Source organism: Pleurodeles waltl, chromosome 8 (genome assembly GCF_031143425.1).
Source record: "Pleurodeles waltl isolate 20211129_DDA chromosome 8, aPleWal1.hap1.20221129, whole genome shotgun sequence".
Lineage (NCBI taxonomy): Eukaryota > Metazoa > Chordata > Amphibia > Caudata > Salamandridae > Pleurodeles > Pleurodeles waltl.
Genome location: NC_090447.1, coordinates 1388738330 through 1388758120, shown reverse-complemented (window position 1 = coordinate 1388758120; position 19791 = coordinate 1388738330). Strand labels below are relative to the sequence as shown.

Sequence of the window (19791 nt, the reverse complement as noted above, 5' to 3'; positions counted from 1 at the left end):
TGTATCGGATGGAGAAGCAAAGTACAAGCGAGATAGTCACAGAGAAGCAGTGCTACATGCATACTTTAAATAAATTCATCTTACCAGTGCCTTTTGTGATCTTTTGTAAACAGTGTGTAATGATGTAATGCCATTCTGTTATAGAATGACATTACTGTGGGTGGAATGTAGAGTGTTGGAATGTGTAGTTTTGAAAAAGGCAGTTCCAAATAGTCATGATAAGACGCAGGGACTTGGATATGTTCAAAAAATAAATAAATGTGTTATTTAAAGGCATTGTGGAGCCTGTTTATATCTCTGAAGGTGTTTGTTACATATTTGCAGCGAGGATCGGCTGAGAGTTAAGAGCGCTCAATTGCCTGCTGCATCGCCGCTGTACAATAATTACTTGCATCTCTCAGACAACATCATTATCAGTGTTTATTAAGGGGAAGATGCTGGCCATTGCAGGCATGCATGCACACATTGTAACATAAGGTGAGGAACAGGTTCCTGTTTCCAGTATCCTTACACCGGCCATTTTTAAATCAGGTAAGGCAACACAAGATAGCTGTAGACTCTAGGCGGCCATCTTAAAATAATGCAAGATTAAACAAAATCGTGGCAGGCAAAATTCCATTCACTAACAGTGAAACAGCCATTTTATATTGGGCAAAAGCTAAAAATCTATTTTTCCCCCAAAACAGCTATTTTGAAATAAATAAAAAAAGCTGTAGCAAATTGACAAATACATATGAATTGTAGAAATAGCAAAAGAAAACATGTTGGCTAAGGAATCAAATAGCAGAATGGCTACGTACATGGATACAGATTCATATAATGATGAGGAAAACATAAGAAATGTTTCAAGTATAACTTTTCGACGTCCATTAGCATTTGAAATATCAGATCTACAGACCATTGTACAAACATGGGAAAATGGAGACAAATATTTCAATATTGTTTAAAAGCTGCTTGTAAGAGATACCCTGATGAGCAGGCAAAAGACCTGCTAATTAATTTAATAGGTGATGATTTGGAAGATTCAATAACTTTTCCAGAAGAAGAAACGCATACAAAGGAAATGTCTAAATAAAGGATTTGACCCACAGCAAAATCTGGATTTTGAAAGATACAATTTTAATATTGCCAACCAAGACGAAGATGAGTTTATTGATGAATGTGTAACAAGGTTAAGAAAACTGGTGACTTTGTGAATTGGAAAAATGCAGCAATGAGGAAGCAGTAAGGTTAAGGATAATTCAAGGATGTTATTCCATGGAATTCAGAAAGAAATTGTTGGAGAAAATGTATGATCTTCAAACAATATTACGATTGGCTCGAACTGAAGCACAAGTGAAAAAACATGCCACAAATATGGAGCAAGGCAGAATGAAAACAATTGAACAAGTTCATTCATTATACATCTTGATTCTGTTAATATTAATAACCATAAATGCAAAAGATACACATATGAATAACTAAAATACAAAACGGATTAAGAATATAGAATTAAAAACAGTTAAAAACAGCAGTAACCGGCTCAACAGAGCACTTAATCTGCATTTGCTGATTGCAGCATGGGCAGATTCTAAAATCAAAACTTGGCTGATAGTCAAGAGGGAAACAAAGTGAATACTTCACTATACAGGCGTGAAACCTAAACAATAATCTTCTACGGCAGTTCACATTGTTATCCCACAAATAATTTGTGGAAAAGCCCCCCTCATTTAGACATAAATATTTCTTCACAATTGGTTTGTGCCTTTCTGCTCCCAGTCTTTCCACTTTATCCCAGTCCTGCAACAGCTCCCTTGCTTTTCCTCGACTGTCAGTCTTTGCCTGACTTCCATCTGGGAAACTATGACTTAACCCAGATCCCTCCAAAGCACATTTAACATAAGACAGCCACAATATGACATGGCCCCTTTTGCATGCCAATAAATCTGAGATTATATCCTTGCTCAGCATTGTTTTCTCAGACCTCCAGATTGATATCCATAACAATGCCGGCTTGCTACGAATGAGATCACCCATATGATCTACTCCCAATTCACTGAGGCATATGGAGCTGGGAGTTGATGGGACAGCTGAAAGGATTCTCCGGAAGAACCTATTCTCTTCCCTTTGTGAATTTAACGAGCCTACCTGTCCCCATATATTGCCCCACAGGTTGCTATCAGAGCATACTGTGTGGAATATATTTTAATAAGGGATCCCAGGGGCCTTCCACCCTTAGGTGTGGGAAAAGACAACAGAGAGCCAAGCACCCTAAAAAACGTAGCCCTGCTGTGTGCAATATGCTGAGCCCAGGAGCCTGAAGAACTAAAAATCACACCCAGATATGAAAAGGTGCCACTGCTTGAGAATACACTGTTACCCACACTGAAGGCCAGGGGCTTCTTATAATCACGTCCACATGTCATTAAAAAAGTCTTAGTAAAATTAGTGTGCAAGTCAAGTTTACCCATAAAATCAACATTTTGTACTAAAAGGCTCCGGGCATCCGGGGTGCGGGCAATGAAGACCGCATCGTCGGCGTACAGTAGTACAGGGAGGGGGATGCCCTTTACTTTGGGTACGTCAGGAGTTCATTGATTAAGAACTGTGCTTAAATCATTAATATACAAAAAAAGAAGCAGAGCAAGGATGCACCCCCTGTCTAATTCTAAAGTCATCTGTGAGTTCACCATTCCTCCCGAACCTCACCTTAGCCCTAGTGCCTGTGTGCAGAGAGATCAACAAGTGAATAAGAGCAGGATCCAATTTCAAGTTCATCAATATTTGCCACAGTTTGCCACTATTCATACAAGTGCCATGGATTGCTAAATAGAGGCTGGATTTCATGGCCACTGCATACTTACCAATAATCAAATTTAAATTGAGGCATTGCTCGATGGTTCCAAGGCGACTTCTAAATCATAATGGCACTTATTAATCACTCCTTTATCAGTGGCCCATTCAGCTATCCTATTATATGAGACTGCCCAAGAGTTTTGCGGAAATATCAATTATCAAAATTGGTCTGTAGCACTTGGGGACCAGCTCTATTACCCTTCTTAAATATCGGCACACTTGTACTTAACCAGGAGCCCGGGATTATCTGCAAATCTAAAGAATTATAAACATTGGTCAACAACAGGGCCCTAATATTAGTATTACATTTGATAACATCTATAGGGACACCATCAGGATGAGGGGCTTTCCCACTAGTAGACTCCTGGATGGCCGATACCACCTCCTGTAAAGAAAATAACAGCACGGTAGTGATAACTCCCATCCCTACTCGTACACAGCTCTCATTTTCTGCATAATATATTTGTGTAAATTGTGCCACTCACTCCTCCTCTTTTATATGGCTATTGGTGGGTCATTCACTAATATCCAGGGTACGCTAATGGGAAACCCACCTCCATAATGCATTACTATCCTTTGTACTGGCTACAATTGATAATGAATCCCACTGATTAGTGATAACTTTCCTTCTCCTTCTGGCAATAACAGTTTTGTCTAATTTGCGCTGAGTAGTCCCTACAGAATGTTCACGCGGCCTAGATAGAGCTCGGCGCAGAGTGCGGTTGGCTCGTAAACACTCCTGGTTGAACCAATGGGGCATCCAGAAACAGTTTTTTAACAGGCCTGGACAGCAAAAGTCGTATCTTCACACACAGACTAACAAATGCCCCAACAATTGCTCAACTGTCACTCATGCATGATTGGAGGCACTCCATGACCATTTCAAGATTCCCTTTAACTATAACTTTGAGGAACTTTGGATCTTGCAGCTTCCAGCACAACCTAAGATTATCCGGTGAAGGGTACAAATTCACCAGGCCAGTGGGCTCCTGTTGTGATTTCCTCATTGGCACCCTCAAAATGATCTCAGTAGCATTGTGGTCCCCATACTCAGTGGCAACAATTTTCCCATGAGATAACAGACTCTTCAAATTACGTGATATAAAAAATATAATCGATAATTGAACAGTCCCTGCTGCCTCTATAAAGTGGACGAACCTGCTTGTAAGCCCCCGCTACTTTCAGTTCATTATGCAAATCAGCTGCAACTACAAAGGCCTCCAATTCTTTTCCCCACACACTGCTTCTTCTAGTCACTAATCCAACCCCCACACCAACTAAATGCGAGAGACTCGCATTTAAGTCTCCCCCAACACACAAATAATTTTGTTGGCCTTGCTGACTCCTATTATCCACTACGGTAGAAATATAAGAAAAAAGGGCAGGAAACTTCTGATTGGGGGCGTTCACAAAATCATCATTTTAAAAATTATTAATAAAAATAATTGTAACCCCCTCTAAGCATAACAGCCAGGAAATCAGATCCCAGTGTACTTACAGCCTTCATGTGTTTCCCCAATGAGAGACTGACCCAAATAGATAAACCTCCAATAGCTCTACCAGCCCGAGAAGGTAGTGGTGGAACACTGAAACATTTATACCCATCAAACAGAATTTGGTAAACTTCCCAAATTTCCCATAGCATCACGACATATATGATCTGATAAATGGTATCCAGTTTGCCAATGCGATCTTAGAATGCAGACCTGCAATGGTCCATCATAATAATCTCAATCCACAAAGTCCCAGAGTGCAACCACCACTTGAGAGCCCTTTCCCAATACCCACAGATGTCACAATATCCGAGCAAAGGGTTACCGTGGATGCTCCACTACCAAAGTGCATACTTGCTCCACTTACTTGAATGCAAGCCTCTTTGTATCACTTCTGGCTGAAGATGCCACAGTCAATTCACACCTTCCCTCCCCATTAATGGGGAGAACCTGTTATAGCATTCCACATCCCGCTCAACAAAATTCGGCATCCTCCAGGCCACTCTTTGACTCTGTAAGAGGAGCGGTTTATAAAAATAGCCCAAAGGCACTGCGACAATCTTAGACTACCTCTCTGGGTGTGAACTGAATATGCTCTTAAGAGATTCCCCACAAGTGATGGATACTTAATCACTTACAGTCACCATCTGTGTCTTTTTGTGCTGGCCCAATCCACCCTACTCTACGCACCATGAAATGTGTTTGCTATCTGACCAGTTAAAATGCATGTGTGTACTTAGCCAGTTCAAAACCTTATTGCGTAGGCAGCGCCGTGATTCCTCCTGATCGGCTTGCAGCTGTGGAACCCCTGCCAAACCAACACATAGGGGCAAGAAGCTGGTGGCAAGTTCAATATATGTAGACCATTGCCCCTCTGCACGGCTGAAATTTGGTCCCGGCAACGCGAGATTCCCCAAGCTGCTAAGGTGGAAGAACCTAATTTTGGCAATGCATGAGTTACTGAATGCATAACAGCGGCAACATTGGTTATATTCCTTTCAATAGAAACAGCAGAAGAAACCTCCGATGGACCAGCGGCTACTGCATGGGCATCTTGAGTATCGTGGGCCTTTGAATGAACAAGAGTAGCCAAATGGGACTCATTCTTTTCAAGGGGCTCTTTAAATGGGCGTAAATGGGAGTTGAGAATGTTTACAATATTGTTATACAGGTCCTCCTTGGAAACGCTAACCGCATTTGATGTCACTGTGCAGGATGGCCTTCTTGACGCCTTGCATAACCCCGTGCTCTTTGCTTGCAAAACTCCCTTGGCCTGTGCAGGCGAGTTAGATTGAGTAGCTGTCTCCTCTAGCGCAAGCCTTGTATCAATCTCCCCAGGCAAGCATTGGTCAATGTTTACAACACTCCACTTCCTGGGATGCTAAAGAAGATACAGTAACCTTCCTAACACTTCTCATGGGTTCCACCTCATGCTCTGCTAGGGAAGCCACCACCATGTTATTTACTTCCGTCTGGGTGATTCTAATGCCCCCCCCCCCCCACCATACCCCTGCTCCCAGTGACAGTTGTCGCTCTATCAGTGCGATTTCATTGCTCACAACTGCCATTGCGCGCTCCAACATTAAATTAATAGGGGTTGTCTTTATTTTTATGAGGGGGCCCAGCCCCTGGGCAGCCAACCCTCTTGTGCTTTCCCATTGCCCGAATTACATGCACAAAGTCAAACAAAAGAAACTCCTGACCTTGAAGTCCGCAAATACTCTTATATTACTTGCTGTGGAAGATTGAAGAGGAGGGGCTGGCCCAGCCTCTATCGGGTGCTGGTGGGCGCAGACGGGCCCAGTCTTTGCCCGGGCACACACCTGGGCATGTCCCATGTGCGTCCCTCGCATCCGGATCCCTGACTGCTAATAAGTGTTTCTGGGCACAGATGGCAAAGGGCAGGCCTCCTGGTGCGCCGCAGTGAAGTCTGGGGCTTGGAGTCAGGCTCCCCGGGTCCCAAACCGAAGCTTGTCCTGCGCAGGGGGGATCTCCGACTGCTATTAAGAGCCTCCGGTTAGTTTGACAAATGTCAAGAAAAAAATAATAAAAAAGAAAAGGTGGATCCACAGAACAAAGAAAAGGGATAGTTATAGATGTAGGTTGCAATATACACATTCAAAAATGCGCCCAGGTTTAGGACAATTCTGTGGAGCATGTGGAACACCGATTCATTTTGCAAATGTGTGCAGACTTCAACATGACAAAAAGAAAAATAACAAAAGTTGGTATAAGCAAAATAAAGGGAATATCAAATATGCAAGGCAGATGGAAAGTGTTGAAGATGAGTACATCGATGAATCAGAACAACCTGAAAGAAAATACATGATGTGTAATGAGGTTAATCAAATTAATGTGATAAGAAAAGAAAATATTAGAAAAACATAATCTGTGGACATAACGGTTGACTCTCAGAAGGTTCCTGTTGTCCTTGGTAGTAGGACAACATGTGATATTATGTGTCTCACTGAGTACAGGAAAATGCAAACAAACCCAGTATTGAGTTCCTACAATATGGGAACGTATCCAGCAAAGAAGTATGTGTTTTAAAAGGTGAAGTTCGTGGTCCATGAGATTAAGCAGTGTCACTGCTCAAGTTGTGGGTTTGTTAGCAATTCCTTGCAATGTCATGACAGACCATCCTATTTAAAGCCCAATCGAGAATTTTTGGAAGGATTAGGAAAGTTAGAACAAAAGAATCACATTGCATATCATTGAATCAGTAAAACCTGTGGTGCAGATAAACAGAGGGGTTCCAATACACTTAGAAGCAAAAGTAGAAAAGAAAATAAACGTATTACTTAAACAAGATATCATTCAGCCTGCTACTGATCCAACACCATGGGTATCTCCTATTGTAGTGGTTGCGAAAAGAAATACAGAGGAAATCAGAATTTATGTTGACATGCGAGTGCCCAATACAGCGTTTTAGAGAGCAAGATCGTTGCTCATGAGTCTTATTGATAATTTTTTTGCAGTGGCGCACCAATACAGCTCACCATTCTCAAATATCAATTTGTCCCTGACACTCCAAAAACTTCTGGGTTCCTCCCTAACTTCTTTGATATTTTGCCATCCTGTCACCACACAATTCTCCACTGTTTTCCTCACCCATCCTTAAATAAGTTGGTGCGAGAGGGGGAACACAGTGGTGAATTATGTGATGACAGGATGGCCAAATATCAGCATGTATAAAAGAATACGAAGTATGGCCCATGGACAGAGAAATACATAAGCGAAGGACTGGCAGAGTGCAAAGATTAAATAAACACCACATCATAGACCTTGCATTCAGGTCCCTAAGCCACCTTCCTACAGACATTCTCACCAAACAGCATTATGGTGTGTTTTGTTGAAACAAGTAACCGGCAAAAGTGGAGTGAGCAGTTCTGCTGTTATATATCTCTGCTAATACTTTCTGTGCCCCAATGGGACTTGCTGCAATCTGCTGGCAAGTTCTCTTGTTTGGGCATTAGTTGGTCTTGCCAAGAATTCAGGCAGTCTCTGCATCCCACCTGCTACATCTTTATTTACAGATCCACACCAATGAGGCAAGTCATTTGCATGTGCAAGCTCAGAAAACCCTTTGCTATTCAGCCATCTGGCCTGAATAGGAAGGCCTGGAAATGCTTTCTAAATCTCTCCAATCATTGCAGTGGACACAGTCAAAGAAAGGTAAGGGGTGCTTCTGACATTACAAACTACACACATAATCCTCGGTGAGAGGCTGTGCATTCCGAGGGCTGGAAAATAGTGCCGGAGATCCAAGACCCTAAGCTTAAATTCCAAGAAATCCTAAAAAAAACTTTCTGGAGTTTATGTAAGTGTCTCCTATGTGTCAGATGTAGGATTAAACATTTCTCCCCAGCTAGGTTGCACCTTGAGTCAATCCTTCAGTGCATCTGTGACTAGATTTTTCAGGCTCCCCAAAGGAAAATGTCTGCATTTCTTTTTTTCAACTGGATCTTCTAGGACTAATCTTAATCACACTGTTTAAAAGCCCACAACTACTTCATGCGAAGGCTGCAGTCTTGGGGGCCACTGAGATTCCCAGTCATACACTCACAATCCCTTAATAGTTGCCAATGATGAAGCCTCTTCTGCACAGCGCTGCATCTTCCTATCAATAGGAGTCTTCAGGAGGTGCAAAATAGCATGCCTTTTGAGGACAATTGCAGTTAAAAACAAGTGCACCAATGATGTAGTTTTGTCAATAAGCCTTTCCAGTTTGAACTGAAAAATATTTATGGGTCTGTCAAGCAGTAAAGATAATATTAACGCTGTTTGTCAGTGCCCCATGACTCTCTTTACACAGACACTACCAATCTCCTAGTATGTCTATTGATCTTTTTTGATTGCCTTAGATGTCTTACACCTTATGTTTACCTTGTTTGTTAATCTCTCGAGTATGTTTACTGTAGGCGTAAGTTCGGAAGTATTCACCAGTTCAACTGGTGGACAACCCATCAGTGGAACATTTGTAAGCAGTTTTGATCAAATCTATATTGCTTCAGGGTTTAGTTGTTGATTTCTTTATGGCTTGTTCACTATTTGCTCGGCGAGTTGCCAGTGTCCTCTTAATTTGGATGGGACCCGTAACAGTGGTTACTGGCCCATCAGCATTATAAGGTTTTTCCTTTCACCTAAAGGTTTTGGCTGCTGCAAGCATCTGTAAACTTTGGTGAAAACTTGTCCCAAATGAGATTACTGGGGGAATAGGACCCGTGATTACTGGTTTACTCTGCAATTCGTCTTGTCTGAGTGCATCTTCAGGAACCACCTCAAAGGGTAGGATTTTCCACATCCTTGGAGTAACCAGTACCCCCGTTTATCAAGAAATCACAGAGTGGGGTAACTTTGGCCCATTTCCTGAGCCACTTGTAAGGAGGGCTGTAGCGCATACAAGGCAAATCTAATATTTACGACAAACTCAGATTGTTCTTGGGAGATTTACTCCGCCCAAGAATTCCAAATGTTTTTACGGTATCTGGTCTTGCTTTCCCAACATTTGAATATTGACTTGTAAACCACTTATATTGTATTGCATAAGTCATATATTTAAGGGAGCCAGAGCATGCATGCCTACATGTGTGTGCTGCTATGATGAGACATAACAGATGTGAAATATGTGCAAAATAATGTTCATTAATCATTACAAATGTTTTTTCTTTCTTTTTCTTTTTCTTTTTGCAGCTATGGCCATGTGTTTGTCAATAGTGATGAAACACATATAGGATCAAGATACAAGAAAGTTGTTTACAGAGAATACACCAATGGAGAATTTACAACAAGCAAAAAAAGAACCCGTGATGAGGAGCACTTGGGCATCTTAGGTAAATTATTTAGTGAATATCATACAGTGTTTTGTGAAATCAAATCCTTTATCACATCTTTGAGTGGGCCTGTCAAGTGCAGATATATTTACATCAGTTCAAGTGTTCAGTTGTTTAACTCACAAATGGTAACCCGACCAGTCTTCAACTCCACAGCACACACATTTACCAGAGACCCCATCAATAAACCACTCATACTGAGGAAATGTGCCATGTTAAAAACGGTATGCTATTGTAACTTTATTGTTCAATGGCATATGGGGCTGTAGATGCACAACTCCAGAACCAACACTAGATGGCAGGAGTATGCAGAGCATGTGTAAGTTGTTTTTCTTCAAAGTAGTTTTGAATCACAATGACGAGTGACTCCTCCTCTCGTGGTATTGCACATGATCACCGACTCCTTTATTAGATTGTTTTATCTCTGCCATCGGGTTCGGACATGTGTGCCTCTGCTCTGTGTTTTTGACTCCATTTGGTATGATCCTTCGGTTTTGTTACTGTCCTCGACTGCATTATCGATTGTGCTTTTCCACTTCTGTGCTTCTCTTGAATTTCGTTGGTTCGGGCTCCTTTGACCATCCACCCCTCTGGGTGCTGCCCATTTCGGGCCTACTTTCCAGCATGCCACAGGCTCCAACAAGGATGCCTTTTTGATGGAATGTACACCCCTCAGATTTTGCCCACGTTGCCTTGCAATGTATCCGCACACTGATCAACACCTCGTTTGCAACCTTTGCCTTTCACCCGGCCATAAAGAGATCAATTGTGATGCCTGCATATCATTCCAGTCCAAAAACACCCTTTAGACCTGAGGTCTAAATGGCTCAAAATGTTGAAAAAGCCTTGGAAGACACTTCCAATGCAAGATATCATCTGCCCAGCGCATGAGTGCTTTGGCCTCTAATCCAACACCCAAACCCTCTAACAAATCTGAGGCTCCCCCACTTCCACTACCTGTGGTCGCCAGACCATCACTGCCACCTGGCCATGGTGGGATTTGAAAGACTGTCTTGGCCTCCCAGCGCTCGGGCCTAGTGCTGAAGATCCCCTCAAAGGCCAAGCCTTCGGCATCGACAGCCACCTCATGGGACCAAGAGCATACCTCAACGTTGACCTGGCCACCGACGCCATCAACCTCTGCGCCGACAATACTTCATCCGGCCAAGAACAAACTTTTGATGCCGAAAGACTCCAGACCGCATTTGGCCTCTACTTCCCCTGTCAAGCCTATCCTTAAAAAAAAAATGAACATTTGACAGAGAAAGATTCAGATTCAAGTGGGGACTGGCCGCATCATCGCTACTCCTTCCTCTCCTCAACCTCTAAAAGGAAGTTTAATTTCGAGGAGGCATTGGACCTCCCACTTCCTGCCAGGAAGAAGATTAAAGACAAGGTTACCAGGTCCTCCTCCCACACCACTTCCTCCTCCACTTTCATTAATATTACCTCCATCCCTCTCCTCATTCTCCTTCACCATTGTCTCCTACACTCGACCTACTTGATGTCTCCCCACAAGAGTCACCACAGTTCGACACCTTGGAGCTAGATGGCCTTTAGGTGATTCTGACCCTCGGCATATGTCGACTCTGATGCCACTACATCAAACGATCCTGACCTATACCCAGCTCGTCCCTCCCCTTCTGAGAATACCACTTCCTTCCAGCAGGTTATTGCTAGGGGGTAGCCTTGCTAGGGGGTAGCCTTTAATCATGTTGAGCTGAACAAAGAATCACTAGAACAGGACTTTCTTTTTGACACCCTTGCTTCTACACACAGGGATACTTAGTTTTTGCCCATGCCGCCTGGCCAGGACATTTTCATGGAGCCAATCAGAGCTGGGCTCATCACCCCCTCTGGTAGAAAAAAATATAAAGCATGCCTTTTGACCCCTTATTCATATAGGGTCACGTACCACATGACTACATTGTTGCAACCACTGCATGTAAGAGGGCAAACAGTCAGGCTACTACGGATACCCCCCTCCTGAAAAGGAATGCAAACGTATAGATGCTGCTGGGAAGAGGGTTTCTGCACAAGCCGTCAACCATTGGCGTATCACCAATTCTCAGGCCTTGTTAGCCCATTGGGATGAGATGGAGGAACTCTGGCAGTACCTCCTGGAATAGCAAGGAGGGGGGCAGCAAATTGTCACTGAGGAGCAGGCCATCACAAATAACTCCATCCACTGCACCCTTGATGCAGCAGATACTGCAGCTAGAGGGATTAATATCAGTGTCCATCTTAGGAGACATGCATTTCTAAGGTGTTCTAGGTTCAAACCAGACGTCCAGCAGGCAGGAGCACGTTCTCCTATTACTCATCCTGTCCATGGTGAGAGCTTCTGCTTCTCCCCTTTTTATCTATATAGATCTCTCAGTAGTTTCTCACGAGAAGCTCCCCCAACAGGCGAAACCTTCTCACTCAGAATCAAGGGCAAGTCGAAAACTCTGACCCTAAAATGCTCAACCAGGCAGATTGGCTCCTGAGGTTATAGAGTTTGGCTACCTTGGCTTGCCACCAGAATGTACGGACATTCTAAAGGAAACACGCAGACCCACCACTAGAGCCTGTTACACAGCAAAATGAAAACGTTTTGTTTGCTCCTGTCAGTCCAAACAAATCTGATCTTTTGACAGCCACGGTGCAAGACATCTGCTACCTGCTTCATTTGCAGAAGGCAAATTTAACTTACACTTTTATATGGTTGCACCTCGCTGCAATGGTTGCCTTTCTCCAGCATAGACAACATCTCTTGTTGTCCAAAGTTCCAGTCATCAAGGTTTTCATGGAGGGACTTAAATGAGTTATTCTGCCTCAGGTTCCTCCAGAACCCTCCTGGAACCCAAACATTGTTCTCACTAGACTCATGGGTCCCCCAATTGAGCCTTTTCAGTCATTCCCACTTCTATTTCTTTCATGGAAAGTGGCCTTCTTAGTCGCCATTACCTTACTCAGGCGTGTAAGTGAGCTCCAGCCTTTAACATTAGAAGAACCTTTCTTCCCAATATATAAAGACAGAGAAGTTCTTCGTAGTAATTCTAAATTCCTACCTAAGGTAGTCTATCTATTTCGCCTCAGTCAGTCCATTGAGCTCCCATTTTTTTTCCTACAACCAAATTCCATTATGGAAAGAGCTCTTCATACCTTAGATTTCAAAAGAGCACTCCTGTTCTACATAGATAGAACTAAAACTTTCAGGAAAACTAAACAACTCTTTGAAGCCTTTTCTCCACCTCAAACAGGCAACCCAATATCCAAATCAGGCATAGCCAGATGGATAGTCAAATGTATTCCCACTTGTTACATTAAGACGAAAAGACCTTTATCTGTTCCTCCAAGAGCACACTTCACTCATAGAAAAGAAGCCACTATGGCCTTTCTTGGAAACATTCCCATAGCTGACATTGGTAAGGCAGCTACATGGTCTACACCACACACCTTCACAAAGCACTACTGTGTGGATGTTTTAGCACGCAAACAAGCCAGTGTAGGTCAGACATTGCTATGTACCCTTTTCCAGAATGCTGCATTTCCCACAGGCTAGCCACCGCTTCTAAGGAGGGACTGCTTTACAGTCTATGCAGAGCATGTGTATCTACAGCCACAAATGCCATTGAAAGGATTGTTACTTACCCTGTAAGCACCTGTTCTTGGCATGTAGTGCTATATATTCACATGCTCCCTGGACTCCTGTGGCTATTGTAGTTCCATTATATGTTTACATTTACCATGTACATCTCTTTTCTTACACATACCTTACACTCCTTTCTCACCCGCCTGCAGGAAAACAATCTAACAATGGAGTTAATGCCCATGTGCAATATCACAGAAAGGAGGAGTCTCTCAACCCTGTGACTTGAATTACTTAAAAGAAATACAACTTGCACAACTTCAGACCCAACACTAGATAGCAGAAATATGCAGAGTATGTGAATCTATAGCACTACATGCCATAAACAGATGCATACTGGATAAGTAACATAATACATACTTAACGTATTAGATTTGTGTGAATTACACACCTACCTTAGGGTTTAATTATATATTCCACAATAGAAGAAAAACAAACATTGAAGCATTCTAAACCACCAACGCCACAAAACTCACAATGAAGGAATGTCATCTTGAAGGATTTGATCTTGTACCTGTTATAGGGTTGGCAGCGGGTCTGAAGGGGAAGTTAAACTGCACACTGAGAGCCACATTTGAGAAAAGCAGACGTCACAAAGTGTTTTTTTCTGAACACTCCCTGAAAATTTCAAGTGCTACCCTTCTATTGCAACCAGATAGCTGCATTGTCCTGTCTGCCATAGTAGCTAAACTGAATGTGGCTATGGAGAGAGAGCTGTTGCAGATAGCAGTGATTTGGAATGATCTAATCCAAAGGGTGAAGCTTGTGTACACATTTCAGCTGCTTTCATCTGCTCAAGCCTTCTCGTCAAAGACAAAGGTGCTCTGCACATCACATGTGTTCACACCCCAAATGTATCAGTGGGAAGAATCCTGTCAAGAAGTCCAGTTTCCAAGCTGATATACATTTTCTTGGTAAAAGCCTGATCTGTCTACAGAATTTACACAGGCTCTTGTGTTAATGCTGCAGTGCAAGAGAACTTTGAAGTTCTGATATTTAGTCAGAGATTTGGTAATAACAACAGCTTATACGGCCAGATGTACATGGGGAATGGTTTTGTGATTCAGTATTTGCTTATCGCAAACACAAATGTACTAAAGTGTGTTTAACACTATATGTGATTCCTAGTGGCTCGCAAATAGACCCACCTCATTACTGTTCATAAGTCAGGGCTCAGTCTGTGACCCGTTGGTAATGGCTAAAAATCCCAGGGAGAGTGTCCTGCTGCCGTCAGCAGACCACAATGTCTTTGATTGCTTTCAATAAACCAATGTTTTTTTGTTTTTTGTTTTTTTAATGCAGCCTGTTTTCCTTAAAAGAAAATGGGATGTGTTTCAAAAAGAAAAATGAAAACGTTTTCTTTTCATTTTTTAAGAGTAGGCAATGGGTCCATGGGACCACTGCCTGCTCTTAAAAATATTTTTACAAACATTCTCAAAGGAGAAGGGATCCCTCAGGGGCCCCTTCCCATTGTAAATGGGTTACCACCAACTTGAAGTAGGTAAAATGTGAATGCTTTGCGACCGCATTTCTGTCGCAAAAGATTCATGCATACCACTGCAATTCGGTATTAGGAAGGGATTCCCTAAACACACCCTTTCCTAATAGCGAATCGCAAATCCAATTTGCTATTCAGTAGTAGATTACCAAATCGCAAATAGGGCTCAGTACTCACCAAAAGGTGTTTTTCTGGCTGGCATATGGCCTTATTTTATGAATCGGGCTGTTTGCGACCAGAAAAATCCTTTGTACATCTGGAGTCACTTTGCTCCATTCTCAGTTGCCCTCAGATTCTGCTGCTATCACCAGCTCTGTTTAGTCTGACTTGATCTTCATATTCTTCACCTCCACTCAGCTTTCCACGCTCAAGCAGTCTGAGTACTATTTTGGATTGCTTTGAAGTGGAACAGTTATTTGTGGGTCATCGCTATACTGAAGGCATGACAGGCAATTTCTTCTCATGACACCCCGGAGTTTCCGCAAAAAAACAACAAACAGATAATATAAAACCCACAGGAGAACAAAAAAGGTCAAGCCCACAAGCCACATATGAATGTACATATATGCCCATTATAATTTTGTTTCTTCCTTGAAGATGTAGCTAACATATTTCTGCATTGCTTTGCTTAATGTAGAAAAATGCATACTAGAATTAATTTACGGCTGTCTCTGTACCCCGTATAGGAAGAAGTTACCTTTCTTTGTGTTGTTTTCTTGCTACTTTGAGCACATTTCATTTTTAGAACTTTGTTGATACTTGTACTGAATACATTTCTAATGCCACCCTGGTTGGGTTTAGGGCCTTAGTACCCAAGGTGGGTTGGACTATACTTTCTTTGCATTTATTTGCTTACTGTTTCGCAGTCAGATTAACCTATAGAGATCTTGGGCCTTGTGGGTGCCTATCTACTTCCAGTCTCTACGCCCTCTACAACCGTGTGGAAGATTTGTGTGTCAAGTCTCCCTAGTATACACACAACTCTGTTAACCTGTGAGCTTCTCCAGGAAGCCTCATTAGCTCACTGTACCTCTTGTGGCATAGAGTTTCGTAGGACAGCAGAGGCCTCTCCTTCTCTTGCAGATTCTGGAGCAACACACATGCATGACACCTGTGGGTGGAAATACAATTCTTCCCAGCGATGTGCTGGTGCTAGAGGTACACGGGACTCTTACTAGGCATTCATCATTAACCCATCCTACATGCAGACAGTCATCTCTCAGTGGCCAGTAGTCCTGTGAAACAGTAGTGCATATTTGGATCTTTTGGGTCCACCCATCAGCTTAGGAGTCTAGGATGCCTCTTTTCATCATTTAGTCACTGTCACAAAGGATTGGCTAACCTGAGTCAGTCCTGAACCCACAAGTCTAGGACTCCAATGAGGTGATCCATGAGAGGCTCCTAGAAAGCACTTCATATTTAAGATCAAACTTGAAAATTAGTCAGGGCAACATCCATTTAACCCTTCGACCACCAGCCCTTAACATCAACTCCTCCCTGGCTTCCTGTTAGGGAGAGAGCTCAATCTGTCCTCACCATTTAGTTTGACAGGGAGATTACAGCGCCAATGTGATAACACAGTCATACACAGTGAAAAATGATAAATGGACCCCGACCTGTTGTAGCACATTTAAAGAAAGCACAAACACCCAACTGGGGTTAGAAAAAAATCCTGGTTACTCCCCTTCCAGGCACATGCAACCTAATATAAGGCAGTAAATTCTCAAATGCATGTCATATATTGAAAGCTTGGTTTATACTTTTTTTTTTTGTGGCTGAGCCAAAGTCATCAACTTCCTCTACTCACGAGAGTAGGTTTCAGGTTTTCATGTATTTGGTGTCATGTTCTCTGGCAAGAACAAGCTTTGAGGCTTTAGTACGAGAACAAGTTCAACAAGGTTGCTTTTATAATAGTGAACACTGTGAGATCTCTGCAATTCTACAGGAGTACCTCGTTTCTGGTTATCTTGACAATGGTCTGATGGAAAAAAGTAAAGGATAAAACAAGTGCAAATGTCCTATTGGATAAAAGAGAATCTTAGTAATGCTTATTCGACAGAGGAGAAAGTCCATGAAGAACTTAGGAAGAAAAGCTTCTCAATGACCCTGAGAAAATATCAGTTAAACTTATCAAATGCTATTAAACATTATTGGTTTCAGGATGAATCGCAGTTTTTTGACAAAAAGTGTGCGTCCGAGTTCACTTCGGATGTGGGTAGAAGTCCTGTTCTTATCTAAAACCCCTCCAGACAGCCCATTACCGCAATGATACACAACAGTTCATAATTTGTTGGAAACTTTTTGGCCGCAGTTTATTGAGGGATTGTTTACAGCATGTCCGCCCTTCTTTTATGAGGGCCATAAATCATTAATACGTGTTGTTGTTAAGGGCAATAAGTTTGTTTACCTTTGATACATTTGTGTCATAATTGCTTTGCATTTAACAACTTTCTCATTGACGATAATTATCTTGTTACATGCAACTTGCTCTTTGCTTTCAATCAATCTCCCGTGTTGTTCTTCTGCCGTTATTCCTTTTTTCCGTAGGAGGGTACTCTTTTTCCCTTTAGGCTTAGCTCGCTACCTTGTTTTAGTCCTTGTGTCCCGCTCTCCAGCGGACCCGGGCTGCGAGTGCCGTGTTTCCGAGTACCTCCCCTGACTGCCTTACCCTGCCGTGAGGCATCCCAAGGTAAGTAGCCTTGCCACCCGCTGCGCTGGGTGTGGCCTTTGTAGTTCTTTTATCCTTTCTTTCCGCCACGCCGCGCTTTGGGTTACCGCTCAAGGGTGGCTCCCCCATTTCTGTCTGAGTTATTCGCAGCCGGCGAGCCGTAAGGCGGCCCACAGGTTATTCCAAAAAACCTCTGTCCCCTGGCGGGACAGGTGCACCCCGTCTGATGCAAAGTATTCTGGCCTCTGCAGGTTGATGAGCCCATGTCTGACGCTCTCCCAGACGTTTTGGATGCAGAATTTTTTGGCTGCAACGTTTAGTTTCTTCCGTGATCTGTCCAATGCGCCTGTTGATATGGCCCCCCTCCACATCTGCCTGGGAATGATTTCTGACCAAATCAATGTAGCCTTGCCCATTCGTCTAGCTGCTGCTGTGAGATTTGCCCTCATGGTTTCCATCAAAACTTTTCTGCCCAGTTGTGCCAGCTCATTTCCCCCCAGGTGGATTACCAGGATGTCGGGGTCAGGGTGCTGGGAGGCCCGGAGCTCCTCGAGTCTGTCCATGAAATGCTCTCATCTCATGCCTGGGAAGCCGAACCATTTTATGTTTGTCCATCGGGGCGTTGCATGCTTGTGGGGGCTGACGATTCCCACCAAGCCTGGGTTCTATGGATGAAAGAATGTCCGACCACCCATACCGTTCTATGTTTACCTGTGGGTGGAAGAGGACATTGGGGGATGACCGTTGTGTTTAAGGAAGGTCTCCTATATGTTGCTCCCTGATGTAGCCTTTGTAGGCATTGGAGCTCCATCTCCCAATTGCTTTAATGCCTGGTTCTAGCATTCCGTGGCGTTCTGCTGTAGTTGCTGCCCCTATCCTGAAGGAGTGGGTACCGAAGTTACTGGCTTGGAGCCCCACCCTGGCCAGTGCCCTTCTGAGTATTGATTTGAATTTAAATAAACTCAAGCAATCCCCATTCTCGTGTTTTCGGAGCGCTCCCTGTGTTTTAGGACTGAGCTGTAAGAGCTCTTGTGTGTTGCAGACTGGGCATACTTCGCGGTCGTCCAGGCACTTCAGCTCTATTTTTGCCCCTTTGCCCAGTTGGTCCGTCTTGGACTTTCTTAGTATAATTAGCATGTTTCCTTGGCCTATCTACACTTCCTGTCTCTGTATCCCTGCGTTCGTGTGCCCTGTCTTTGCCGGGGCCACTAGCTCGCTTATCCTGAAGGCCCCGAAGAACACCAGCGTGAAAGCTGTCTTGAAAAGGGTGCGCTCAAACTTGTTGCAGCATATGTCCCCGAGTGCTCCCACCAGTTGCCTCAGTGTGCTGAAATCTATTGGGTGCCTTTGGTCCACTGCTGGGCCCTCCAACCTGCGCCACCCTTTCATTGCTGCTTTTATGTAGTGTGAGTTTGTGGGGTCCCTGCCAGTTGCCAGTTTGCTGAAATGAGCTATCGCTGTCAGGTGTGCTTGAGCCCAGGATTTGTTTTTCTTTTGCGTAAAGGCCCATTGCATGAAACGCTCGACTGCTTTTTGAGATTCCTCGTGGTCTTGAAAGGACTGTAAACCTGTCACTGCTAGCACTTTGTTCGCGTATGACGCGTAGCGCCTAGCTGTTTTGGGTTCCAGGGCGTGTGCTATTAGGGCGGTTAAGTCCCCTCTACCAGCCCCCACAGCCGTCTTCTCCTTGGCTGCCCGGTCACCTGTGTCAGCCTTTGGGCCGGGCAGCCCCCTTTTAAGCCCAGATGTTGCCCTCGGGGTGCCCCCCCCCCCCTGGTTTTCAAAAAATGCGATTCCCCCCCCATTGGCCCATTGCCCTGTTGTCACCCCCCTTCCTTCCGTTTCCGCCTAACGTTGTCCTTACGATGCAGCTGGAAGGAGGGGGTGTTAGTTTGTCTGGGGGCACTTCGGCCCCCCCCATGACCCTTTGTTTTAGGCGCGCCCAACCCGGCGCGGATTTTTTGCTCAGGGCCGCGGTGTGGTTTCCGCTCCGGCCTCCTCGAGCTCCCGGTGGTTGCGGGCTTTCGCCCCTTGCCTTTGTAGAAGGCATGTCTTTTCTTGGGCCAATGGTTGTTAATATGATGGGAGTATCATCACTGAAAGGCTCTATCTGCAGAATTATTCCGCCAGGGACCACCCACTGAATCTTCTCCCATAATCTCTCAGTGAATCGGTGTGCCTTTTTTATTAGGGCCGAGTGCGCAAGACCTCTGGCCTGTTGTAATCTCTCTGTGGGCTTTTAACCATGCCCACTACTGCTATTCATTCTTTGTGGTACTTGGGTTAAATGCTTCATTTTAATTGGTGGATTCTGTGAAATGTCCCTCCTT

At 43.7% G+C, this 19791-nt stretch overlaps 1 protein-coding gene across 1 annotated transcript in view; it reads left to right on the top strand.

Moving 5' to 3' along the window:
• Window positions 1-19791, top strand: part of HEPHL1 (hephaestin like 1) — a 420608-nt gene that overhangs the window by 273056 nt on the left and 127761 nt on the right. Inside the window, exon 13 of the mRNA XM_069202431.1 lies at window positions 9522-9661. Coding sequence (XP_069058532.1) covers window positions 9522-9661 — 140 coding nt within the window. The remainder of the gene's footprint in view (window positions 1-9521; window positions 9662-19791) is intronic.